Source organism: Phalacrocorax carbo, chromosome 1 (assembly GCF_963921805.1).
Source record: "Phalacrocorax carbo chromosome 1, bPhaCar2.1, whole genome shotgun sequence".
NCBI classification, from domain to species: Eukaryota; Metazoa; Chordata; class Aves; order Suliformes; family Phalacrocoracidae; genus Phalacrocorax; species Phalacrocorax carbo.
In genome coordinates, this window is record NC_087513.1 from 93,894,023 (window position 1) to 93,921,486 (window position 27,464).

At 40.6% G+C, this 27,464-nt stretch overlaps 1 protein-coding gene across 1 annotated transcript; it reads right to left on the reverse strand.

The window, feature by feature from the left end:
- Positions 1-351: 351 nt before the first annotated feature.
- On the reverse strand, positions 352-26,632 carry TOMM70 (translocase of outer mitochondrial membrane 70). The gene is made up of 12 exons (XM_064467300.1): positions 26,326-26,632; positions 17,737-17,910; positions 16,337-16,463; positions 13,213-13,322; positions 11,213-11,361; positions 9,870-10,077; positions 9,147-9,281; positions 7,903-8,010; positions 6,634-6,750; positions 5,702-5,799; positions 5,074-5,196; positions 352-4,096 (listed from the first exon to the last, which is right to left on the reverse strand). The coding sequence occupies exons 1-12, from the start codon at positions 26,578-26,580 to the stop codon at positions 3,943-3,945; spliced, it is 1,758 nt and encodes a 585-aa protein (XP_064323370.1). The 5' UTR covers positions 26,581-26,632; the 3' UTR covers positions 352-3,942.
- Between the last annotated feature and the right edge of the window lie 832 nt (positions 26,633-27,464).

The following is a 27,464-nucleotide window of genomic DNA, read 5'->3' on the forward strand; positions in this document are numbered from 1 at the left end:
ACAAAAGCAGGAGCTGGGGGAGGTTTTGTCATGCTCTAGCTAAACGCTACTTTCCCCCAAGACCACCTTACCTTTTTATTCATGTTCAGCTATCATCCTTTTCCCCCAGCTGTGCTCTTGGGTTTTTTTTAATGTTTTTTTTGGCTTCTCTGGAAGGAGGTAGGTGTGTTTTATACAGGAGAATTAAGGGTCAAATTAAGCCAAGCCCTGAGGCATATCTCCCCTCAAACAACAGGTTGCACCATTCCAGGTCGCACCATCTATTCCAGCAGGCATTTTTTGGTCTGTGCTTTTCACTGCATTTTGGTGTACATACTCTACTGGAACTTGTAAGAAACAAGCCACAGAGCACAAGGTGAAATGAAGATTTATTTGTTGAAAAATAAATATTAAAAAAATTAACAATTTACCATTTGAGTCAAGTCTCCTGCATGAGATTAGTGCCTTCCACATACTCAACAGTCAGCATCCACCACGGCCATCACCAGGCTCCAACTTCTAAATCACAGTAACTATTATACATCCATTTTTCTAAACTACTCCATCAGTCTTTCCCTCCCCTCTCTATACTAGTTTAACATGCAGCACAGCAGGAACTAAATACTACCTTTGGAGAATTTAAGTAGTACAGGAAGCTCATGAGCTGACCACTTCATTTTAAAAATGCAAAGTGCAGCCCACAACAGAACGCACGGCCTGGACCCTCCTCCCCTGGAATCCCAAACGGAGAGAACGGATGAAAATCTGTAGCGAGCTACTTTGGTGGACTCGGCTGAAGAGGTGACACGAGCTCAGTCCTCTTCAGTCTGTGAGGACAACTAAGCACCTTGTTTTAGGAATATGGTATAGGAGTCTCCAGTGCAATCCACTCAGCAAGGATACAAATGGGACTGGGATTTTTTGGGGGCTTCAGTGAAAAAAGTACACATTCAGTTCTCAGCCAGATAATACTTAACGCACTCAATACTCAATCTCTGTGTTGGTACAAAACAGGCACTTTAAATATCCATAATACAAACACACCAGTATTCTGTGTATAGAAAACCAGCCAGTAACAGCCCTGATATAGCTCCAGAATTTCAGCCTGCAAGAATTTAAATTATTTTTAAAGAAGTGGCAGAAAACACAGTAATGCCTGTTTTATCAGGCAGTGTTACTACCTCCGCAGCTGGGAAGCCTGGTTAAAGCTGCATCTAAGCTGCTCTTAATAGTCCCAGAATAAGTTACAGTTCAGCTCCTTACTATAGGTTAGATCCCTCTTCACTCTCAACCTGCAGTTAGATCCCAGTAATTCAACTCACAACTTTTAAGCTCCATTTTGGCCAACTTGCCTCGAACAACAGGGATTTTACATGATAGGAATTAAGATGCAAGACAACTATGGGTAGAAGCAACCCCCCCAGAGCCTCCAGGATACACCAGTTTTATCCGTGGCTTCAGTACTAGCTCCTTACATTATTTCAACAGATTTTTATTTTTTTTTTAAATAGCAGTAATACTTGTTTCACTTCAGCTCTTGCTCCCCACTAAAGAAAGCTTGTCTCAAAGTTCGCATGCGCACCCGGCTCAAAGCAAAACCTCAACTATATCAACCATTAAAAAAAATCCCTTTCAGACAAGGGATGTACCTGCATACACACATTTACAGGGCACCAGCTACAGGTTCCCAGCTTTCCTGGCTGGATTTCCTTTCCCCTGTACTCTTCCACTCTCCCGGTCATACCTCTGTGGGCGACAGAAGGAATCAGAGATAAGACTTGTTAATTCCACATCTCCTCCTCATTTTCTCTGAAAGGTTGATGTGAGAGAAGATGCCAGGAAGTCAGCCATCATTAGTCCTTCCTAGATTCAGAGCAACCTCAAGTACGCAGTGAGAGCACCACTGCAGAGGACACTTTCATCAGAACCTGTTCTTATACATGTCAGAGAGACTTGAAGGTAATATTTATTTTTTCAGTTTACAGGTGATACGTCATTTACAAAAAAAATTACAGACAATGCATCCTTTCAGTGCAGGTTCAAACTAGTTCAAGAACAGGCAAAAGTCTGTGATGATTTGGAATGCTAGTATTCGACAGCACATGCTTTTTCCCTTAATTGATTGGGTGGGGTAAGGAACGGGGTACAGGTCCGGTGAAGAGGGGAAAATGCCAATGTAAATAAGGCCATGCGAATAAAAACTCCTCGGGAGAACAGGACGCATCAGTCAGTCTGGTGTATTTTTTTTCCCAGGTAACTGATGCAGAGATTGGAAGTTCCAGAAGATGTTTGACACTTGTTATGTGCGGTGCCCTTAGAAGCTGCCAGTACCTTCCAGTGCTTTCAACTCTACCCCAACGCTATGATTTCAGATCGCCTACTGAGCTAGCTAAAACAGAATTATTACATCATTACGCCTACTCTCCACCATTTCACTTCTCAGCTGGAGTTGCTGGGAGAAAAGCAGGTCAAGTTGAAAATACAAGTGCTGCTCTGTGGTGGCACAACTTGAGAACAAGCCAGTTTGACCACAGCATGGTTCACGTCTTTAAAAGATGAAACACATTAGACAATTCAGCACAAGCAAATCTATGATTCCATGACAGAAAGAAGCCCAAATTAGTGCGTCAGAAATTAAGCTACATCGGTTATGTATTTGCATGAGGTTTATCCAGCCACATCAATCCAGGGAGAGGCAGGATGGACTGACTGACTACTGCACCAGAAAGATCAACCCAAAGCAAGAGAGCCCTCTGTGAAGTCCCCAGCTCAAGGAAGACAGCTCATGCGAGTACTTCATGGTTTGCCAATCTGCTATTTGCAGAACAGCTGCTTCCCTTCTACAGTATTTGTCATCTTGGACAAGACAGGGTCTAACGAACAAGGAAAGTGGTACAGATTCTAAATCTGTGATTTCAAGTTTTAGCCTATGCTTTGTTCCTTACCTCACTTAATCCTGCAAAGGGGCTATTACAAGGAGCAGACCAGAACACAGCAGTCTCTAGAGACTGACGAGAATTTAGACGGTGTATTAGCTGTTACATTTAAGCAAGAGCATCAGAGGTTACAAAGATTATATGCAAGCATGACCTTACCTTGGCAGCTCTACTCCCAGCAGCGCTTTCTGTTTTTGAAAGTCCCTCTGAACCCTCCAGAACAATTTCCGGTGACTTTCAAGTAAGGACTGCTGCACAAGAACATGGCCTTTCTTCCAGTAAAGCCTACGCTGAAGCAGTGTTACCCAAGCTCCTTCCTCAGCCAACCTTTTTACTAGCTCTCCTATACAGTACGCTAGGGCTTTCTGGGGCGAGGAGAAGGACTAGCAAATTAATTCCCTAGTAGCTGCCACAGGACTGTTTCTAAGTAAGTTATGCAGAGGGTGGGAGGGGCTTCAAGGGAAGATTGTGCATGCTTGCATATGTTTACAGGGATTTTCTCTGCACCTACTGACTTAAAAAATCCCTCTATTATTAAACAGTTTGAAAATTAAATTTTTTCCTTTTTGCAAGATTAAAATCAACCCTCAAGGATTAATTGCATATAAAAAAAGAAAACTATTTTACAGCACTGACTAGTATTACCTTTAAAATCAACAGGAAAAAAACCCCACATGCTGTAATATTGTTTGATAAAGCAAAAATCGCCCACAACATAATCACCCAAAATCAACCAGTGTGAAGTTTTTATTTGCATGGCCAAAATATCTGCCTTTCATTCCCCTGCAACTTTATTTCCCTTAACCCACTTTAAGGTTTTTGCTGCAGAAGGAACGAGACGCAACACCGCATACTTCCTTGAACAACCACTCCCACAACACCTAAACGTTTAACAGATGTAGCAAATGACAACACCACAAACGGGGAAAAAACTAAGTTCCACCATTCAACATGGTCTGCAACAGCGTCTTTAGGGCCAGCTGAAGTGGGCAACTTCACTTTAGGAGGTCATTTCCTCCTCATTTCTTTACAGTGTTGGTGGTTTCAATCCATACTTCTTTGCAACTTCCGTCTGGGCGTAGGCAGCATCACAGAGCGAGTAGAGGTGGGCCATCTCCATTTCAGATTTGGCCAAGTTGATAGCTTTGTTGAACATTTCAATGGCTTTATCCAGATTACCTCTGAAATAAACCATAATGTCATCCAATTAAGACCAGCAAAGCAATCTTTTTGTCTCCACAGCATCTCTTCTCCTTCAGGACTTACACTCTCCACTACTAACAGCTTAAAAGGGCTTTGAGAAGAGCCACCACGAGAACTTGCGATGATGAGCAAACTGAGAGAAGTTGTTACCAAGCCTAAGCAACTAGGACAGCTGTCAAACAGCCTTCCTCTTGAGAGCCCCCATGGGGTGGTAGTAGTGGATAAAAATGTTCTCCACAGGACACCAAGTTTACTGCAAAGATAATGCTGGGACAAATAAATGAACTCTCACCTCCCTTGAAAAGAGTTTGTATACTTCAGAGAAAAACTAGCACAGATGAGAGCTCACATTATTTAAATACGAAACAATTGCAAAATTTCTCATGGCAACAGTTTGTCTGTTCTTTTGATGGCTAGACATGTAAAAAAAAAAAAGACTCAGCTACACCCCGAACTTTTGCACAACTGTAATACGATACACTGTTACAGACTAGTGCATTAGTCTTTCCTCTTTATGCTGTGAGCTTGCAAACTGCAGTCCTGCTGGAATTAAACCCAAATCATCAAGCTTGAGAGTACAGCTCAGGATCCTCAGTACTAAGATATATTTAAGGACTACATTAGGTAAGCATTACTAGGCTTCCTGTGTAAGGAAGTCACTTTAGATGTAGAAGAGATGTATTTAAACACACACAGACTCATCTCCATGTTGTCCAATAAGTATGAAATTGGTGAAAATGAGAATTGTCAAATCATAAAGCAGAACTATGCCAAAGGGCAAGGAAGGCTTCGCCTCAGAGTTACAGAACTGAAATCAGGAATTCAGATAAGAGGTGGCCTTGCACAGCACTGCGGAGAATATCTTAAGAAAGGCTTAAGATCCATAAGAAAATCCAAAGGACTTCTGTAATTCCAAAAGTAACTAAGAACTCTTAACACCGCAATTCAACATTACCTTTGCACTTCAATCGTTCCCATGGTTTCATATGCAAAATCACATTTGTTATCAATTTCAATGGCCTTGCTTATGAGTTCTAACCCTTTGTCTAAATCTTGCTTCCACTGGAGCTGAAGTAAACTAGAAGAGAAAGAAAAACTTTGAACAAACCTCACATAACCCTCCAAAAACCCTCGCCACGTAAGCACAAAAAAGAAAAATCCCAAAGGTATTTAATTCCTAATGCAGGGCAGACCGTAACTTCAAGGCTTTTAACTTTCAATAAGCCATGCTACCAATGTAATGACTCTAGAGAAAGGTAAACTCCTCCCAGAAAGACTTCTTACAAGTTGTTTTATGAAAGAGAAAACTTAAGCACAAAGCTGAAATTCAGATAGGGCTGAAGTAAAAGTCAGATATACTTCAAGCAGACACTCCATTAGGACTGAACGCTAATGAAAACTTTCCTGAAACTTATTTACAGTTCAGTCAAGAGAAACTGTAGAAATACATTTAACAGCACTGACATGTTCTCACAAAGTTATTTCTCCTGGCTAAAGTTCTAAACACTAGCATTCAATTCAGGTTGATCCATGTAAATAAGCCAACTGCCCTTGACAAAAGGGACCACAAACCTAATACGTACCCTTTATGAACATACGTAGTGGCGTTGTCTGGCTCAAGGTCAATGCATTTATCATACATTTCATCAGCCTTGCCAAACTGCTGTTGATCAGTTAGTGCCTGCGTCAAAAGAGAAACCTGGATGTCAACACACAACCAAACCATGCACTCCACGATAGGCTAAATCTAATTAAAACCATACTAACGATGTGAGATTAGATACAGCTCTCTTATTGCAGGGCAGACAAGGCACATCAGTTACCGGAGTTAAGTTTCAAAATCTAGACTTTTAGAAGAAAGTTGCTAGGCTTCAAGTGCACAAATTACTGATCACAGTACCATCCGTACTGCAAGCAAAAACTGTTCTAGAAGTCTGCACCTGCAAGTCTCAACTTCTTCCTTGTTCAAATATATGTCTTTCAAAAGGAAACACATCCACACTGCCCACCTACTTGAAATCAGAACATCGCATGCTTCGTACTAGAACCAGCAGTACGTTTTCTTAGAAATGACAGTCTGTTACAGGTATACTCTGAACATCTGTACTAAACTCTGCTTAGCTAGTATGTGTAATTTGTAACAGAATGAAACTGTTACCCCAGTTCCACATATTTAACTCCCAAATTACCTAGAGTAATCCATCGAGTGAGATGCCACACACATGCAGGAATTCAAGGGGAATTCCGTATATTCCAAGTATATGCCAGAGCTCTGTCTCCTAATAACCACCACCCTTGACTCTCAATTATATTCTGCTCCACAAATTCCCCCTTGACTTTCTCTACCCCACAACATCCATAATCATAAATTCAGGTAGCTTAATAAAGACAGCATGCGTTATCTCAAAACTTCTTCTCAGAAATCTTCATATATTATTTGAAGAAATGCATGTTAACCAAGATTAAAGGTGCAAGAGAAGACAGCTTTTTATTTTTAAGACAGATAAAAATGTACCTGAGCATAGAGTGCATAGCCTTCAGCGCACTTTGGAAATTTTTTTATGACATCTTCAAAGCCCTTCATGGCTACTTGCACAGGCAAAGGATTATTTCCTGTATAAGCTTGGCGATACTATTCAAGAAAGGAAAAGGAAAAAAATAAAAAAAGGAAAAAAAAGAAACAATACAAAAAAGGTTCATCAGACCTCTACCCACTTCCCCAAGAGATGCATGCATCTAACAATTAAAAGTTCCAGAAGGTGACATCCTTTGTATCCTACTGTACATCCTACCAATTCTGTTTTTAGGAACTTAGCATGTGTCCAAGTCTCTGGTAGAGCAGACTTGGAGAGGAAAAAGGGTGAAAGAAGGAAGCCATAAGGCCTGGTAATTGCCAATAGCCTCCCTCTACTGCAAAGGCCTAGAAATTCCAAGCCTAGAATTCCTCCCTGTTCACACCATGCAAAGCTGTTCTCAGAAGATTCCTGCATGCAGAGGCATTGTACTAGCTTGAAATAGTTTGTTTCCAATTTCTAGAAAATGACTGTTTTCCCCAACATTAAAGCTTTATTTAAATCAATTTTATGTAATACATTTGGTGAATGGTTTAAAGGGGAAGCCATACGAGGAGCGGCTGAAGTCACTTGGTTTGTTCAGCCCAGGGAAGGCTGAGGGGAGATCTCATTGCGGTCTACAGCTTCCTCACACAGGGAGGAGGAGGGGCAGACGCTGATCTCTTCTCACTGGTGACTGATGACAAGACCCCAGGGAATGGCAGGAAGATGTGCTAGGGGAGGGTTAGGTTGGAAATTAGGAAAAGGTTCTTCACCCAGAGGGTGGCGGAGCAGTGGAACAGGCTCCCCAGGGAGGCAGTCATATTGTCAGGCTTGGCACAATTCACGAATCATTTGGACAAAGCCCTCAGACACATGGTGTGAATTCTGGGGCTGTCCTGTGCAGGGACAGGAGTTGGACTCGATCCTTGTGGGTCCCTTCCAGCTCAGGACATTCTGATTCTAATTGGAGTGAAGATGTATGTTCCTCTACCACAAAACAGAAGAGATGACCTACTGTTTGAACAACGAACATTTCAAAATGAAAGCGGCAAACCCTTACTCCAACCGAATGAACTTGTTGCATTATTTCTTTACCTTATTGTTAAAAGATAGAGATGTTCGTTGCCCTACTTTTCCATTAAATTAGAATTAGAGAGAGAAATACATAATGTTTTCCAGAACTCTTTAAAAATAAAGAGCACCCAGATAAACACCAGCATGTTACCTACCAGAGCAAAACATTTCTGTGCTTGAGCCAAGGCAGAATCGGGTCGCAATCGGATACATTCATCAAAGTCTTCCACAGCCTCTTCAATTTGGTCAAGCAGGATTTTCAGCTAGCCAGAATGAAAGAAAACCCTATTTCTGTATTTAATCTGCACTTCAGGCACTTAAGCGATAATTCAGTTAGCATCAGTTACTCATATCGTCTCCAGTTTTAGAACTGCCCATAAGCCTACAAAACCCATGACTAAAAATCACTGCCATAAAATAACAAAGCCACCAGTGAAACTTTGGCTTCATACACAAAAAGGCAACATCCATGTGTAGGGATTCAGAATGCTTGTGTTTTAGACAGTTGCTATTACTGCTTTAGCATTATGTCCAGTCTCCAAAACTATGCAGCATTTTCTGAAGTCGCTTTGCCTCACTGTAGTTAATGCCTGTTGACTATTTGGATGTTGAAACATTTTGTCTTTCCCCACTTGCGCTTCAAAAAAAATTTTGACAGTCTTATTCCTCCACAAGAGTGGAGCTCACTTCATCATTCTCTCACTTTACTGTGAAGCTACTGTAAAACATGAATTTTCAATCTGCAGAAAACTTTCATTCCCTTCAATCAGCACATAACACCATTCTTAATTCTGAGCACTAAAGAGGTCTAATGAATTCATAGAGAGAGGCACTTGATCCGTGGAAGTCTCCCTTACAAATAGGACTTAGCATATCTGCATATGGTAGTGTTTCCTTTTTTCTTCCAGCACATTTTGTATTACAGTTCTTTGGAAGCAGGCCTCTCTAGGTCTAGAAATTAGTCAAGGACACAGCAGCGTCACAAGCCAGAGAGGGATGAGCTGAACAGATGCAAGTCTAGGCCACAGTGCTGCAGTTGCTGAGTTATCAGGAACACACGTTACATCCGCTGTAACAAAGCTTCCTTCTACACAGATGCTGCTCTGCCACATCAGACCCCTTCACAGAGCAGCTTCTACCTGCCGTAAATGTATATAAGCCCTAGTACTTCCAAGTCAGAGTTCATATTGACAGAGGACTGAACCTCTGTCCCTCTGCGTTCTTTCCTATAGCTACAGAAATAAACTGCTTCTGCCTGACCTGAACCGGCAAATTAGACTTGCGTGTTTATTCCTCAATAGTTCCAAATTAGGAGTTAATCTTTCTCTGCCACAAACAGTAAAAAGTGTCTCTTCAGTATATACTGAAATATTCGGACAAAATCTCTAATGTTTCTTACTTGTCCTCGATGGTGGTAAACATCTGCATTCTGAGGATCAATATCAGCAGCCATGTTAAAGTCTTGAGTGGAGAGCACGGGTTGCTGCTGCTGCATATACATACTTCCTCGTTTGATCAGAGCATTAGCTCGGAGCTGTAAAAAAAGGTCAAAGAAACATTAGTCACTCCAACATTCCTCCAGATTTAAGGCTGTGTTACAATTACAGTAAATTTTTCATTTGACTAGTTTCCCCCACTGATGGATTTCATTCATTCTAAGCAGAAATAAATTTCATATTGCCTCTAAATGAACTCCCTTGCTTACTTTCAAATATGTCAGCCTATGTTTCCGAGTGGATTTTCAACCCCCCCCAAAAATCCTTTATAAAACAGGTTCCCTGTGCTTACAAATACATCAACATTTTTCGAAGCAGTTCAAGAGAAAAACATTAATTGTACTTCCATATGAACTGACTTTTCAGACTGAATAAGCCTCTGATTCATTCTATTTCCTCTGTTCTTTAGTTTGTGTTACTGGGCACAGCTATCTCGAAAAATCAACAAGCCCTTGAAAAACAACTTGTCAGGAGTAAAAAAATGAAACAGTAAATAAAACAGAATACTCCCATTATAGTATGCAAAAACTTGGAAAAAATAATTTCTTGAGCTATACTACAAGTTTATTGCCTAACTTTTACATTTTCTCAACCCAAACTACAATCCAGCCATGACAGATTCTTACCTTCACATTTGCATCTTCCATGCTGATGACCTGATCTAGGTCTGGTTTGGCAGCATTTGCATTGCCAATAAGTAAGTAGAAAGTAGCCCGCAGAAGCAAAGCTTCTGCCATGTATTTTCCCTTTGCTTCAATTTCTTTCGTGCTTTCACTGATAATTTTGTCATAGTTCTCTTCTTCCATATATTGTTTTGCTCTCAAATAGCCAGAGCTGTAAATGATATAAGAACAGTTGTATATATACACACGCATTCACTGAGCAGTGCAATTCCAATTCAGATTTTTCATTAAACCATAACAAATACTAACTTTTGCTATACTCAGTTTCAACACCAGCGTAATACGTAAAGTTACAAATATTCCTGGACAAAGCCATCACAGACTGAAAGCAATTTAGACAGAGAATGGCGAAATTACATTGAAAATAAAGAAGAGAAATGCTTTAAAGCTCATGACCTTGAGCTTCATTTGTCCCTTGAAATTTTTTTTCACATGAAGGACAGAGAGAACCTCTGCCTTAAGACAAGAGGGCTGGGATGGAATTCCAGGTCAGAAAAGTGAAATATTAAACCTAGCAATGTGCAGTTTATATGCAGCAAGAGTTACAGTAAGCACTGCCTCGTCCTCAGCTAAGTGACCCGGATTCAGTGAATCTGCCTGTAGATCTTACTTAAAAATTAAAAAAATTCATAACGCTGTTTGCAATGGTTTCCATACTAATAGCAGTGGTATCTTCCAAAAATAAACTGGAAAGCAGCACAGTAAGTTAAAGCACCATTCATGTGGTACTCAAGCTCCACTCAATAAAAGAAAAAGCTAAGCTTTTCTGTGTCAGAATAAACCTCTCATTTATGTGCAATTTGACTCCAGAAAGACAGAACACCCTTTCAGCCTCAGTTGCTGTAAATTCATAGTTTTCATTAAAAAAGACCCTCTTCCTAGCTTGTCTTCTCCCTTCCAATCCAAAGACTACCCTTCTCTCTTCCTTGGAAACTCTCCTTCAGTGTAAAAAATTCCTTTCTCCAGAAGCACTATTCAGCACTCTCCAGTCCTCCCATCTCCTAAGATTTACTATCATACTGCAGTAAATATTCAGTGTATCTTCCCAATCTCATTGCCCTTCCTCTGTTTAGTGGATCGAAGCCACCTACAGTTTGGAACTAGCCAGTCAGCTTTCATAAAAGTTTCATTTTTAATACTGATCTTATTTCATAGGCTCACTTTATTACCACAGGATTTCCCATGCCAAGTACTATAAAAACAACAAGTGACACTGAGCAGAAAGTCAAAATCACTGAAAACTTAATTCCAATAGCAAACAATTCCCAACTGTACTGTACACTCACTTTTCTTTTACTTCAGAAGCCTCTCCCTCCTTATCCTTATCTTCATCTGATTTCTCACCCTTAAGCAAAGGTTGGGAGATTATATCATCTGTGAAAGAACTGAAGTAGGATTTAATGAACTGTGGTGAGGGCATCAGAGGCTCACGATTCTGAAACAGAGAAATGTAATTTCAAGTCATTAGATGGTATAAGATCAGATGGTAAATATGGAAATGGATAAACAATTGTGATTGTAAAAAAATTTGTTCATGAAAGAACCAACGTATGGCTTTCCATTATCTCACTTGATAGTCTGATATTTTTTATTTGAGTTTGATATTTAGAGATTATTTAAGCTTCAGATGACAACGCAATACCCATCACCAGTAGAAATAGTGAAGATATTCAAGAGAGGAGGGAGACAGTATCTTTCTCCATGTGTGGCTAGAAATGAGGGCTCTTAAGATATCAGAAGATATTTGGCAGATGTACTAAAGCAGTACGTGTGCACATAAATTGGGTGAAAATGCAAGCTGGCAGTTTAATCATAAGCCTAAATTCAAGTAGATTCTGAATGCCAATTTGACCTTTTCTCCAAGCTGTCCAAGGAAAGCTGCTACTGTTATAATGAAGAATAATGAGGCAATATCCTAAACCTATGTGGAGCTTGGGCCAGACACCACACATTTTACTTGAAGGCCCAGAAGTAACACCTCTCAGATACAAAATCCTTCTCACAGCCGAAAAATATTTCTTGCTCAAAATGAACACTGCGCACAAGAATTACGATTCAATCCCTCCTGCAAGAGAAGTCTGAATGCACTTTTCTGAATTTCTCTATTAAGTTCTACTGTAATACTGCCTATTTGAAGCACAGCTACTTTATGATGCTACCACCACCACACTAATAGCACAATACATTTTTGCTACCTCAACATCACACATTAATGTGAGTTTCTATAGGAAAGAAATTCAGCATCTCAAAACCAACATGGATTTCAGTACTTCAACCATCACCACAAAAAACAAGCATGAATGTTTTACTAACAAGTGAGAATGTTTTAATACCTGTCCCAACTTTTTTGTAAGCCTACAGCTGCTTACAACTGCTCCTGGCTACCCTTACACTTCCATATTTCTCTTTTTTGCAGCGTCCAAACATTAGTGGAAAGACCTCTGAGCCCCAAAATAGAAAGTGCAAGTATGGGCACCTATTCACAGAAACGGAACAGAAACAGCCAGTGACTGAATGTCACAAGTAATTTGTGGTAGTTAGGAGATGAAGGCATATTTCTCAAGACAGAATCAGGAAGTCTGACTACTAATAAAAAGATGTGACTTTGCACTGCATCATTTTTTCTTAAGCAGTGCTTTTATGCTTTTCTTCTTTTTATTTTTAAAAAGATCCCAACCTTAAAACAGTATTATTTCGCCACTTTCTAAAATGCTTGAATTCTGCTGTCAACTTAATCTTTCCTGCATGAAATTTCTATTTATAAAACCAAGAATAACCTGGGGAAAAAGCCCTCAATCATCATTCTTCTCATTTTAAACTATTCTTTACATAGGGAACCCAGCATTTTTACACAGTTTTCATTATTATTTATAAACTTTCCTATCTCAACACACATACCTAACTCAACCACCTGACATGCAACTGAACATTTGGCTACCGCTGTTCCAATATATCCCATTTCCATTATATTGCAAGTCCAGAAAACCCCCACGTAAGACAGCACACCAAATTAGGTGTCTCCTGAATGTCACAATATGACTATTAAAGGGAAGCAATTGTTAGAAATAGGCCTCTCTTCCCTACTGAGGTTTCAAAAAGTTTGGACAGGACCCAAAGGAAAACATCGGTGCAACAGTAGCTTTGTACAAAACCATTCCTGTCAACTCTTATACTTCAGCAGATGAACACAGCAACTGCTTACAACAGTCAACAGAATGCCAATAATCAACATTTCAACAACCAGTGAGGCGAAATCAGAATTTGCCAGCAATATCACAAGCCTTACTTTGTATTTCTCTTTGGCCTTTTCTTTTCCAAGGAGTTTAAGAACTTTATCAGCTAATAACATACTTTGCTGGTTCTGGAAGGCTTCTAAAATGCAGACTGCAGTGACATCTAGAAAACAACATACAAAAGTGAAATTAAAGACAAATTCTGGTAGTCACTGCAGTACACTAAAATGTGCCATGATTACAATGCATTACTGTCAAACTAATAAACATCCTCTTCAAGGGTAAAAGCCTGTTTCCAGTTTGCTGTATTTACCATGTTTTCCAAGATAAAAAATTGTATCCAAAATTATTTCCCTGTGATAAAAGGGCTTCATGACAGTGAGTGAAATAATTACGTTTCTTTTTATCTTCATGTTTTTATCTAGAGCCAACTATACTTAGATGAACAGTGAAAATTTATACCTCCAGCAGGGGCTTTCAACACTTTGAAACTTTGGGGATAGTAATTATGTCCATATTACGTTCACATTAAAAGTGTTAACACAGCTTCTCTTCTGGGACTGGTCATAATTTTCTACTTTTAAAATTCCCATTCAGTCCAATCACATCTTGCTCCTTCCTCAGTTAAAGAAATCTTCCCATATTATATCTCAATGTTTTCTGCTCACCTCTGACTTTGGAATGTAGCAAGTTTAAAAGAGAGAGCTTGCTGGCCTATTTAAAGTGTCAGCCCATATCACATCACTCATTCACACATAGAGCCTCTGCAAATGTCAACCCATTGCTGCCTGCACCATGCTTTGCTGTGTGAGGTGCGCTCACATGCTACATTACCATTAACTAGAGGATCCAGAGAAATATAATACTACCACTGATTTTTCCTATTTAATTTTCAATTAAACATCAATAAAGATAAACAGAGTTTGAACTTGAAATTCAAACGCATATTGTTTGAAAACACTTGAAAAATCAAATTGTTTACCCTGGAGTTTAAGTATAGTTTCTCTAATTCTACACCCTATAGGTGCTTATGCCATCATTTATACCGAAACTCCCCACAGCTCTAGCATGGTCAAGAAGCACATCGGACTCCCCAGGAAAACACGCTACACCCAGAAAGTGCATGAAAAACAGTGTGCAGTAATACTGTACTACATCACCTTAGCAGACATGCTTTGTTCAAAGTGGGCAGCTGTAAACTAGTGCCCAGGCTTGGGTGAGGCAGCAGCCTCTTCCCAAATTATACTGCGAGGGATCACTGGAGGGTTTGTTTTTGCTGGTGGGGGTGATTTCTTTTTGGGGGGGGTGGGGGGGTGGGGGGGGGTGAGGGTGGGGTGTGTGTGCGTTTGGTTTTGCTTTCCTCAACCACACCGACATACCCTGCTTCCTGGGATTTTACTGGCCATACATGGTTGGCAGGTAAAAGCGGTATTGTATTAGAAAACTGGTGTAGTTCAGAAAAAGCAGGTAATTTTCAGATCTTAAAAAGCTGCAAGCTAGAAATCAAACACAAATCAAGGTTGAAAATAATTGCTACAAACATTACTGCTACTAACATTAAAAACAAGTTATATTTAAAACCTATCCTACTACGGCACAGCCACTTGATCTTTCTTGGGGTTTTTATCATCTGTCAGGTTATTGCAACTACATAAGGTTTAGGTATTATTATAGCACTCTAGAAGTGCAGCTGTTGGTCAAATAATGTCACAAAGGACTACACTAAATGACCTAAGTAGTCCTTTTCTAGTCACTATGGTCTTACAGAGCAGAAAGGCATTCTGCCAGCAGATAAATAAATGAATTTACCTTCTAATTTAGCAGACCTAATTCTTAGCTGTTATGCATAATGAAACTGATTTAAGTTAGATTTGCCAGTCAGATCATTTATTTTCTGTCCTTCTTTGATGATGAGCACAGCTGAAAATTTCATTTGTCTTTTAATCGTACATCAGCAGGAATTATGTCACTTGATGAAATGTAAATGGGTCCTTTCAAACAGCATCCCTTAGTTCAAAAGTGGCCTCAGACAACACACCTGACCTGTAGCACTCCTTAATTTTCATGGCTTCCCAGCCACATCTTCCTGACAGTCCAAAATGTATTCTGTTAGGAATTGTATTTGGAAGGATGACACAGTAGTTTCTGCCAAATACATAGCACTAATATTAAAACAAGAAGTTACTGAAGCTGTTTTCCCTTTAATACCTGACAAATACATTTAAAAGACTGCAATTCTCTTGTGTCTGACCATTATCTCCACCTGCAAAAACACCTTCGTTTCTGTAGTAGCACCATTTCTCTAAACAATCAGGGAAGAAAGTTTGTTATTGTTTGGAAGTAGAACAACTGTTGTCTGGGTTATCCACTCAGCATGTTACAAGAATTGTATTCTAAAAGATATGGAGATTCCTGGAAAAAAGAATGCCTTGAGTGGCTGCAGTAACATCAATTTCCAGGCAGCTATTTCAGATCTGAGCAGATGACAGCTTGAAAAATGGGAAATGGCTTCTTCTTACAAGAGAAGAAAATGTACTTGCAGTAGCTATGAATGGTTTTAAATAAATAATTCTGTATTACAGCTCTCAGGCCCCCAACATAAGAAAGGCGAGTTGGAGCGAGTCCAGAGGAGGGCCACAGAGATGATCAGAGTCCTGGAGCACCTCTCCTGTGAAGACAGGCTGAGAGAGTTGGGGCTGTTCAGCCTGGAGAAGAGAAGGCTCTGGGGAGACCTTACAGCAGCCTTCCAGTACCTGAAGGGGGCCTACAAGAAAGCTGGAGAGGGACATTTTACAAGGGCACGTAGTGATAGGGCAAGGGGTAATGGCTTTAAACTGAATGAGGGTAGATTTAGATTAGATATAAGGAAGAAATTCTTCACTCTGAGGGTGGTGAGGCACTGGAACAAGTTGCCCAGAGAAGCTGTGGATGCCTCATCCCTGGAAGTGTTCAAGTCCAGGCTGGATGGGGCTTTGAGGAACCTGGTCTAGTGGAAGGTGTCCCTGCCCACGGCAGGGGCCTCGGAACTAGATGGTCTTTAAGGTCCCTTCCAACCCAAATCATTCTATGATTTTATTATTACTGTAGCTTCAGAAGTAAAAACAATCCCAGAAGTTATCCTCTCCAAAGCACCTGAGCTAACTCCACTTTTAAGTATACACATCGAGACACACTCACCTTCTAAACATTCCTTCTTATTGTCTAGCTTCTCATGGGCTTTTGCGCGTCTGAAGAGAGCTTTTACATATTTAGGATTAAGCTCAACAGCCTTTGTGCAGTCTTGTGCCACTTCTGTCCATTTTTGCTGCGGGTAGAAAACAACACAATGAGAGAGGCCCTACTCAGCTGCATTATATTAGCTTTCCACTACCAACTCCAGGGTCATGCCCACCTAACAGTAGCTGCAGTTCCCAGGGCTCTGGTTCTACCTGCTTGCTTCTATTTCTGCAAGTTTCTCAGTAAGAAACTGCCAGGCACCACTGGAAGCCACCTGCACCAGAAGAGCCACAAAACAGAAAAGGAATTCCTACAGAAAAACGAAACCAGACAGTTGTACAAAGCATATGGGAGAAGATAATGAGTTGATGCGAAGATGCCTGCAGGAGGTAACACTGGGACTGAAAGACTGGTGCAAAACAAATAGAAGAAAAAAAAAAAAAAGATGTAAACATAATGAAAACCAACAAACAAGTTTAGCAAAGTACTAAAAAACTTTTTAAAATTTGTTATTTCAATTTACTACACTATGTTACAACAAAGAGATGATACATGAATATGTAGGAGTAGAGCTGGTCAAGGGTATCAGGAAATAAAAATCCATTTATCTGCAAAATTGATTATCAAAACAGGCTTTCCTAATAACTGATGAAGACAAACCACACACATTTGGGATTCATTATGTCATTAGTGTTATAAGTAGTATTTGATTAGGCAAGAACTGTTTTATCTCTGCTCTAACTTTCAAGACCAGATTTCTCTAATCACACAGCCTCTCGCTTGATACTTCAGACTGTACAAAGCCAATTTTTCCACTCCTTTATACAGCTCACCAACTTGACCTCTAAGCAAATCTATTGATACCACAATAAACAACACTGGTTGACGCCTAAAACTAATATCACATATACTTAGCTATTGAGTAAATATTATTTCCGCATTTGCAAAATTTAGGTCTCAGGCTTTAGTAGAATTTCTGTGATTGTTTTGTTCCATTTTTGAAGTAGCATCCTTCCAAAATATTTGGCCCTTCACCTAACAATTAAAGAAACACTCTACTAGAGAGAAGCAAAATTAACTTGTATACAAGAAAATTGTTCCAGAGGATAAGAAATTAAAAGCTTGTCTTACCAGAAATGGACACATAAGAATTGTACGAGATAGACTGAGAATAGCTAACAGAAAATAATTTTAGTTTATGTGGAAAAGTATGATGAGCTAGTGAAGAACAGCTGCAAACAATGGCATCTTGTTGTAAAGGCAGTAGAAATCACCACCTGGGATCTTTCAGTAGACAGAAGCGACAAAATACATAATTTATAATGCAGCTTTTTAGAACAAACACATAATTAATTTCTTACCAGTTGTTCATAGGCAGCAGCTCTATTTTGATAGAAGGTAGAAAGATCAAGGTTTTTCTCAGGAGGGCACAGGCTGATAGCCTCAGTGTAACACTGAATAGCTTGCTCATATTTTCCTGCTTTAAAATATTTGTTTCCTTTGTTCTTGGCTGCTTGGGCTCTATCAAGAGGGCTCTGAAACAGGAAGTGATAGGTCAGTTCAAACAAGAAAAGCATCACCGCATGCAAACTATGTGCTTAAGGGCTGATCCTCAAAGATGTAAAATGGATCTGAGTGGTAAATCTAGCCTAGACTTCTGAAAATCTCACTCCTTCCGTTTTCTGGAAGAACACAACAGATTTTCTCTTGCAAATACATCAAATAGGAGACAAACTTTAAAAGATTCACTACAATGGTATTAAACAATGCAGTGATTTCTCTTTGGAAAACTAAACAGGTTTTAATCTTATGTGACTGGTGATCAGAAGAACCAATAAGTTAAGTTATTTCTCCAAAGACTAATATGTGAAGACAACAAAGCCCTCAAAGCAATTCAAATAGGAAAATTTTCCTACTGAAATACATGTAGCCTATAAGACCAGAGCTGACTCAGCAGACTATGAATTAAATATGGAAAACACTTTGTGGAAAGACCTACTGAGCAAGACAAATAAAACCTGTAGGGAAAACAAAGCTGTTTTCCCTTCCATACACTAGAACAATTAACTAACTTTACAGCTAACTCCTCTACAGCTTCAGGCAACCTGCTTCATCCAACCACTAATACAAAGTGCTGGACCATCACAGCCTGTCATTCTTAGCAGAGGATGGAAAATTTTGCTAACTGGCCTGTGACCCTGCTAAATGAATCTTTACATTCTGCACTGCCTGTTGATCATCTGCATTTCTGCAGAAACCAACATTGCTACCCATAACCCCTAGATTTACAGATCAGTTACCAAACATTGCGATTTATAAGGAATCAGATGTAGAAAGCCACTCTTTATCAAAGAGGTATGACCCACATTCCAAAAAAAAAAAAAAAAAAAAGAGCTGCAAAAGATCCTAACATTCATCTTCTGGATTTCTGCTCCTCTTTCACGGCCTAGCTTCAAGGATCAACATTTTGGGGCAGTTCAGGCTAACCTGCCAGACCAAAATGAACAGTGGTATGAGCACACATGCCATCCTACTGACCTCTCTGAGGAGGAAAAGAGTACAAACTTAAAATTTTTAGCATCTCAATGATTTTTAAAACTGAAATCTGAGGGGACCCAGGAGCTGCTGTACAACCCCACTTTTAAGGCCTGCTTTCCAATCATGGCATGAGAGTATCAGATAACGGGTACCAGTCTTAGTCCCTACATAAAAATAGGCATCCAAATAGAAGTATCCTACAGGCACTCTCCTGAGGAGAGACTTAGAAGCAAAACCATTTAAGGGAGGGAATTTCTTAAATATCCCTACTGCCAGAAAGCTCTTCTCTCATGGGTCACCAATCACTGGGCTTACAGGAAATCAATCTGCACCACCTCCATTGTTTACAGAGCAAGATAATCTGTATGGCTTTTAGATTTTTGTTTTTTAATGATTAAAATTCCAATTAATAAAAGGTTATTAACTTCACCCCTTTTTGTACACAGCGCTCATGTTTTTACTGAGAGCCAAGTAACTGTTTTTGCAAAGTTGTTTCTTTAAAACTTAACCCAAGTCTGAACAGGTTACATTTACCTCAAGTATATCCTAAATTTAGCTCCCAATACAACAACACTTTTCTTAACTAAGGGAAGGGTTACACATATGCAGCAGACAAACTTAAATGTGTTAAAGTCAGCTTGAATTTTCCTTCTGCATTTCTACAGCAAACCACATTAGAATTGCATTTGTGAAATAATCTACAAGATTCAGCGCTGTTCCAATTTACTTGGTACCAAAAAAAGCCACAAAACGTGGGCCATGTTGTGTACCATTCAAACATGTGTTCCCAGTATGAATTATTTAAGACTGTAGAGATTAAGCCTACACTGCAACTACATTACTGCTTTATGATCACTGCCAATTCCTTTAGCCCAGGGATCTATTACACCAACATAAGCCTCAGGCTGACCAGCCTGTCTGCTCCACCCTATGCACTCTGACAGCCCTGCACTGCAGTCCCCGCATAAAGACAGGTGCTGCAGATGAGGGCTACTGGATAATATTCAAACGCCATGGCTGCTCCAGTGTCAGGGTTGGGCTAGGAATTACAACTAGAAGCAAGAAATCTGTAGTTCTGGGGCTGTCACTGGTGCTCTGCTGGTTCTTGGGAAGCATCAAGTCTTCAGACAAGCCTAAGTGCAGGCAACAGGGACCAAAACCTTTAGAGAGTACAGGCATGACACCATAGAAAACCCACTAAAATTAGTAACTCTGTTATCAGAGTAAGCTTTGAATAATAGCAGTAGGACCACAGACCACACAACCAACTATACAGAAATGAACCATTGAATAGATGCTAACTCCATGGTTACTCTGTGTCCCACATATTGCATGATGCAAGAAATTTCGGGACAGGGAGTCAGGAGTTAGAGCACAACATGCTATCATGTAATAAAGTCAGCAATAAGGCCCATGGCAAGAAAGAAACCAACTTTAGTTTGTTTGTTCGTTTATGCTGCCTTAAACTAAACTCCCAGCTCTTAGATGGTTTCTCTCTGCAACCTTAGTCACATTATTCTGCTATAGTCCTCAGTACGCATGCAATACACTGTTGAACTGAATGGCTGCCATTTTAAATGCAAAGGCTGATGCAGCTCGGTATCATCAATAAGCCCATTCTGATAAGGACTTGGATGAAAAGGCAAGGGTAGCTTAGTATCTCATACCCGTGAAAAATGGATCCCACACAGACTGTAGAGAAACTGTGCACTCAAACAACCCCAAAATGTTGTATCTATCTTGAAGCCCAAATGGTGATAAAACACAATGCCAAGTTTTAAACTCAACTCTTTTTTTAAATAATGATCCTGATGAGATTTATTTTCTTAGCAAACATGAAACTCTTACCATAGAAAAAAATAGCAGAAAATAGTGGATTAATTTACAGTTTTGGTATATAACTGATCAACTTACAGAACAAAACCAAAAATACAGCTTTTATTTCAATTTTGTGAAATATTTTAAGAACATTCATAACCTTTAAAAAAAAAGCAGCTTAATAATTTCTGTTTAAATGACATATCCAACTTAACTAACTGCAACATAACCTGATGAAGCCAAAACCAATAAAAAGCTAAAACTCATGAGTCTTGTCTTTTGCTTTGGTATGTTTTTGTTGTTTGTTGTTGGGGTTTTTTTGCGGGCTTGGGGTTTTTTTTCCCTAAAAGATATTAAAGAACTCATGGCACATCATATGCTGCAATAACACACACACACAAAAAAAGAATATAAAAATTAATTCTGAACATAAGATCAGTTTTTGAAAGAGTTTATCAAGCCTTAGATTTAACACTGACAAAATTTTTAAGCTGCTGCTTCTCAGTCCTCGGGTCCTTCTCAATTGCTACACCAAGGATGTACACAAATAAGAAACTGATTATGCAAGCAAACTTAATGTACTACACGCACAAGTAATCAAAAAAACCTCACACCTTCTTCTATTTCCTTGCAAATGTAATAATTCTAGATATTATTCTCCAATTTCACTGCTTCTCCTCACCTCACCCACTGCCATTCCATGAAGTGCACTGGTCATTTTTTGTCCCCAAGGTGAAGGTCCATATAGAGCAAGACAAACTCTCAGAGTTTGTCATCTTCTGGTCAAAGAATATGTGCAAAGCAAAACAGCTCAATAAAATGAATGGAAGTTCATCATCAATTATCTGCCAAGGCAGTATAAACAAATAGCTCAGAAGTTATCTGCAGTTACATAAAAACCCCAACATCTCAGTACTTAGGACTGCTTTCAGCAACTGTTCTCTAACAAGTCTTAAAACAAAGTTTAAGCCAAAGGATGCTTGTGTATTTGAGAAGCACTCAGTTATCTACATAACTAAACAAGTAAATTGCTCACTGTCTAAGGACTAGACAGTACTGACAAAAATTTCTTAATTGTTACTTTAACCTCAGCAAATGTGCTTTCCTCACAAAATGCTTATGAAGTGCATGCAAACAACAGCAACTGAACAGCAACAGACTGCCAGCTGCAAGAATAATAAAGCTTAGTAACACCCAGCAATAGCAATACAGTTAAACCAAAAGTTCAGAACTTCATATACTTGAGGGAGATTGTTTTTTAAAGCAGAGCAAGAAATTTGCTGCCAGCCAGTGAGGACAGTGATTTACAACAGAAGCACAAGCAGCGAGTTTCAGCATTTTCTTTTGGCTAAAGAGGATTTGCATGAGCCCTTGTCTGACAGATGATGTGGAGGGGGAGTACTGTTTCAGCCGTCTTAATTCATCAGCCTGCAAAAATAATTAAAAAAAAAAGTTCTGGTCTAGACTTTTCTCCTCTCCAAATGAGAGGACCCTCTTGATGAGATCAGGTACCAAAAAAAAAAAAAGTGTTTTCTGAATATCTGTCTTTCCTCCTTTTTTGACTAATCATCATCTTGAGTCTTGTGTCAGACCTATACTGAAAGACCAAGAGTCTCCTTAGCACTAAAACCACTATGACAAAAAGTATGTCCACATGAGCTTAAGATGTAAATTCAGAGCACAAGGACATATTATAGTTAGAAATAATTAAGCTAAAGTTTACAGTACAATTTGTCAGCATTCTCCATCAGTCACCTTCCTTTTAAATGAGCCTGCCATTCAAGCCTACCATGAATAAGCGAGCTGCGCATGAGCAAGACTAGCAATTATTCTACTGCTATTACACACACGTTTAAGAGTTTTCTACACCTGTCCACTACAGCTGGCATGAAACATAGAAAACTTACAGTAGGTCAATAGTGAGATTTATTAGGCAATGGGTGCACAGCACAACAGCAACAACTTCTTACATACTTTGCTTAGATCAATTCAGAATAAGTATCAACGTAAGTATATCTAGACAAAGGGGTTTGTTCATATACTGATCTAACGTCACAGCAGGGAGATAGGCAACATTCAGCAATTGCTACTAAAATAGATACTGGAAAGAAGCCATACTAGTTGGCTGTTGATCACAATATGTGGCACCACACAAGCCAAGAAGTTTGGCCACATTCACCCACCATGGCACTCAAGGATTATATCCAGCTCAGAGGAAAATCTGCAAAGACAGTGAACTGCTGTGGACCCAAATGGCTTTGACTGCAACACACAATGCTGCACAACTGACTAAACAATTCAAGAATCTCTGCTCGATGCTTCCTCACATACCAAAAATACAGGGTTAGCCTATGAACTTGCTGAAAGAGTTAAGGGGTGAGATTTGGGCTATCGCAGACGGAAGTTATTTCAAGTTAAGGGGAAAAAAATACCTAACCAACCGACACATTACCTCGCTGCCTAATCAGCATTTGTTCCTGTCAGACAAGAAGGGTACAAACTTGCTAAGAGGTTATCATAGAATAAGTAAAAAACCATGAATCAAACGGGCATCAATTAATGCAATAAATGCAAAGCAGTTTACTTCCCCAACATGTTCAAGTTATGCAATATTCACTACAAACTAAGAAAGTGTGTAAAAAGCAACTGCTGTTACTGAGTAACTAAAACACATTCCATCTAAACTATAAGAAACAAAGACAACTTCTGTAATTAACAGATGCAGTTTGACTTCCCAACCTTTGAGTCATCCATAGATGCACAGTTTTATCACTGGTGCTTAACTGGGGCAATACTACTAGTTTACTGCACTGTTGAGGAGCTGTGCTTACAGGAAAAGGAATCTCAAAAGTAGTTCAGCTTTTCCCGATATAGCACCTATGCTAAGGGCTTCTGCCAACATGTCAGTCACAGATCACACACTTGGCCAAAGCATCTGTGCCAGGAGAATCCTCCAGTGCAGACACAGCCTGGGAAAAAAAAACATGAGACCTCTGCAGCACGTAAAAAAAAAAGCTTGAACTGCATGTAAAACAGTAAAAAGTCTGAATAAAGAACAATGAAAATTTTAGACCCTATGAATTTTCAAAGAACAAACAGAAAAACTCAAGGTCATGTTTTCAGAAAGAGTGACAGAGCATCAAACAGATACAAAAGCTGGTTTAATGAAATGGACAAAAAAAGTCTGAGTCCTGAGTTACATTTAAAAGCAAAATAATAGTTACCTGACACACACATACACACAGCTGTTGGTAGCACATTCATTATTGACCTACGTGTTTTCTAAAATACTTCCTTCTTATGTTTAGACTGTGAAATGAATTACTGACTCTTATTCACTGTACAGATTTGTATCTGAAATCCCACTGAGTTTAAAAAAATACTCTACCATATTAGAAAGGCAGACCAATACAATGCAGATAGTTAACTAAGTGTAAAGCACCTGAAATGGCTATATTTTCAGTCAAGGGTCTTATCAATAATATCCATAACTAATAAAATACATGTGGAAACATGAAATCTACATGGCATCACTGCTTTGGATATGAGGAACAGGAAGGCAGTCCTCCCTCCTACAGACATAAAGCAGTCAAGGGAACCTGCAGCTACAATAATCTTCCTGCTGCAGCCATATTTTGGCCAGATAGACAATTATCTCATGTAATCAGGCAAATCTGACACTTTCTCCTACAGCTTTCCTAAGTAACATCTCTCATTTCTTTACAGTATAAGCAATGACACTCTTCAAGAACTCTGGATCATATCACTCAACCATTTATTTATTCTTAGATGTATAGAGTCTTCCAGTAATTTAATTTGTGGAGCAATCTGAAAGAGCTAGACACACAAAATTTCAAATCAAGTGCTATAAAAGTTTTAAATGTTTTAACTGCTTGCTTCAAGTACAACTACAGGACGACTACAAGCCACTTGACAGCATACACTGCAATTCAGGAATACAATCAAGAAACCCAGAGTTAACACAGTTAACAGCAAAGTCACTGCAGCTACACAAAGGTCATGAGCAGCCTGCACACCAGAGCTCACACGTTGCAAGCACACTGCCATAAATATGCCAGATCCAAGCCAAAGTTACCAGAGCAAACAAAGTCTGAATTTGTTCTCTGTTTGCTACTTGCTCAGTACTCTTTTCCCATGAACTAACACATCACTGCATTCAAGTAACTGCCTCCAGGTCCAGCATAGCTTTTGCAGCTCACTACGCTTCCAGCAATGCCTACGGGTACCTATGATTCACTACATATGGAAGGTGCCACTCTCCTTACCACCCCCATGTGTCCCTGCCCATGCCTGCTCACTCACATTACACTAGTTTCCACTGCTAAAATAATCAAGCTTAAAACTGACCTTTTCCAGTCTCCCAAAGTTGATTTTTAATGTCCTGATCATTTCAGACAGTAAGTTTTAGCCATGGTCTGACATTTCAGAGCACTACAGGTAGTATACAAGAATGGGAGAAGAAAATGCAGGAATATCTCCATGGGATTTCCTTATCAAACCAATCAGTTTGCCAAATCCACCACTTTAAGCATGCTTGTCAATTGTAATGGCACTTCAGTAACACAAGATGACCGTCATGATACATCTGTGACCGCAGATGTGTGGAAAGTGCATCTTAGAGGAGTTTTTCCACATACAGATATACAAGAGAACCATGGATCTGATCTGAATTCTGATTTTCCATGCTGTCCTTCAATTTTTGTACAGACCATTTTATCTGAAAATTCTCAGAATGGCAATTTACAATAGGATAAACGTAAGTTTTGAAAGCATATCTACTAAGGCAAGCTCTACTCTGAAGTATCCGTTTCCTGAAGTGTAAGGCTTTTGTATTTTCAGGGAAAATATTTCATTTTAGAAAGATTTTGGTTGTATTTTTCTTTTCACTCCGCTGTACCCAGCATCTCAGACTAATACACAACAGATCACAGGTTTCCTTTTCCAAATACTATTACTGGAAGCAACTAACGCACAGCTGCTCTACACCTCGGAACCAGAAGCACATTCACCCGACAGACAGCAGCGCGTTGTCAGCCCCATACTCACGTGGCTAACGCGTACTTCATGACAAGATGCGTTCGATAACGCACTTTTCAAAGTACCTGGAGGGGAGCAAATACACGCGCTCCGAACAAAGCGCTACCAACGGCAGCCAGAGGAGCAGAAAAACCCGTGAGCGTTAACGCCGGGTTACCAGCGCTCCGCCGTTACACGGGCCGACTTCCCAGCGTGTTTTAGGCCGAGCCCAAGACGCCGCCGCCCGAGCGCGCACACCCACCCGCCGCAGCGCGCGGCTCCATCCCCTCGCACGCGTCCTCCGGGGCCGGGACTTTGACAACCACTTTTTGGAGGAGCCCGGCGGCCTGCCCGGCTCTGTCTCCTCTCCCGCCGACCGAGGGCCCGGCCATCCCCTCCCTCCCCGTCCCCTCTCCAGGCGGAGGCAAGCCCCCTCCCTGCCGTTGAAAGCGGCGCTTCTCCCCTCCCGCCTCTTACACCGGCAGGGACTAACGGCCGCCGCGCGCGCGCGCGCGGAGGGGAGGGATCCGGGCCAACCGCCGCCGGCGCGCGCTCACCATCTCCTCATGGCCGGGCCCATCGGGCTGCCCGCCGCCGCAGGGCCCGGGGCTCGCCCGCCCCTCAGGGGTCTTCCGCTCGCTGGCGCCCTTGCCGCCGCCGCCGCGGCGGGCCGCCCGCCGCCCCCACAGGTAAAACGCGCCGGCCCCCAATAGAATCGGCGCCCCCAGCACCAACGCCAGCTGCCAGCGGGACAGCCCCGTGCCGCCGCCTCCACCACCGCCCGCCGCCTCCACGGGCTTCGAGGCGGCCATGACGCGCTCACACCGCCGCCCGGAGGAGGGAGGGAAGGGAAGGGTCACCGGACACCCAGGGCTCGCCGGGAGGGCACGGGTCGGGAAAGCACTTCCGCCCGGCCCTGCCCGACAGCGTCACCTGCTGGAGCGGCGGTGTAACCTCAGGGCGCCCCGGGGCGGTGGAGCGTGCAAGGCACAGAAGCCCTCCGGGTTGAGTAAATTATTAGGCCCGGCCTAAATACTCTGAGTGTGTCTTTAGGTCCAGATTAATGTTGAGCAGAAGGTGTTTCTGGACTGCTAACACATAAGACTGATGCAAAGCTTGTAGGACTTTGTGCTAGAACATTTTGAAACAAAATTATTCTTGTTATAAATGCCATTTCCTTTTTTTTTTTTGTTATTAATTGAATCTGCCATAAAATAATTCAATATGCAATACTGGAGTCTTGCGTATGTTGTATATAGATATTCATTCTATATATGTCTGTCTACGCCTGCTTAACATCCTTACCTGTAGGCAGAGACAGCTTACATTTGTGTCTCTACTTGTCACTAAAATCGGGGATAAACCTCAACACCAATGTAGTGTTAAGAAGCAGGCATTCTCTTTATTGCAGTGCTGGATGCACAGGGGATTCTTCCACCTAACGTGTACACCTGCTGGAGTTTATTTTTGACGTTTATACATGGAAGTTAACGCACCATGCTTATTTCCCTGGAGGACTCGGCTGAGGGTGAAAAGGAGTTGTCTTTGATACTTTTTTAGACTCGGATAACACTAGTCATCTCATACTTAGAAATTTCATTGTAGGCAGGAGGGAAATGGAAGGAGTATGTGTGAAGACACATACTGCACTGAAGAAAAAAAGGACTGAAAATAAAAACAACAGTAAGATTGCAAA

Excerpts from the sequence above, each read along its gene's own strand:
- TOMM70 (XM_064467300.1), bottom strand. The coding sequence starts at position 26,580 with ATGGCCGCCTCGAAGCCCGTGGAGGCGGCGGGCGGTGGTGGAGGCGGC. Across the intron at positions 17,911-26,325 it reads GGCCCGGCCATGAGGAGATG|AGCCCTCTTGATAGAGCCCA; the intron begins GTGAGCGCGCGC and ends TTCCTGTTTCAG. Across the intron at positions 11,362-13,212 it reads AGGCCAAAGAGAAATACAAA|AATCGTGAGCCTCTGATGCC; the intron begins GTAAGGCTTGTG and ends TCTCTGTTTCAG.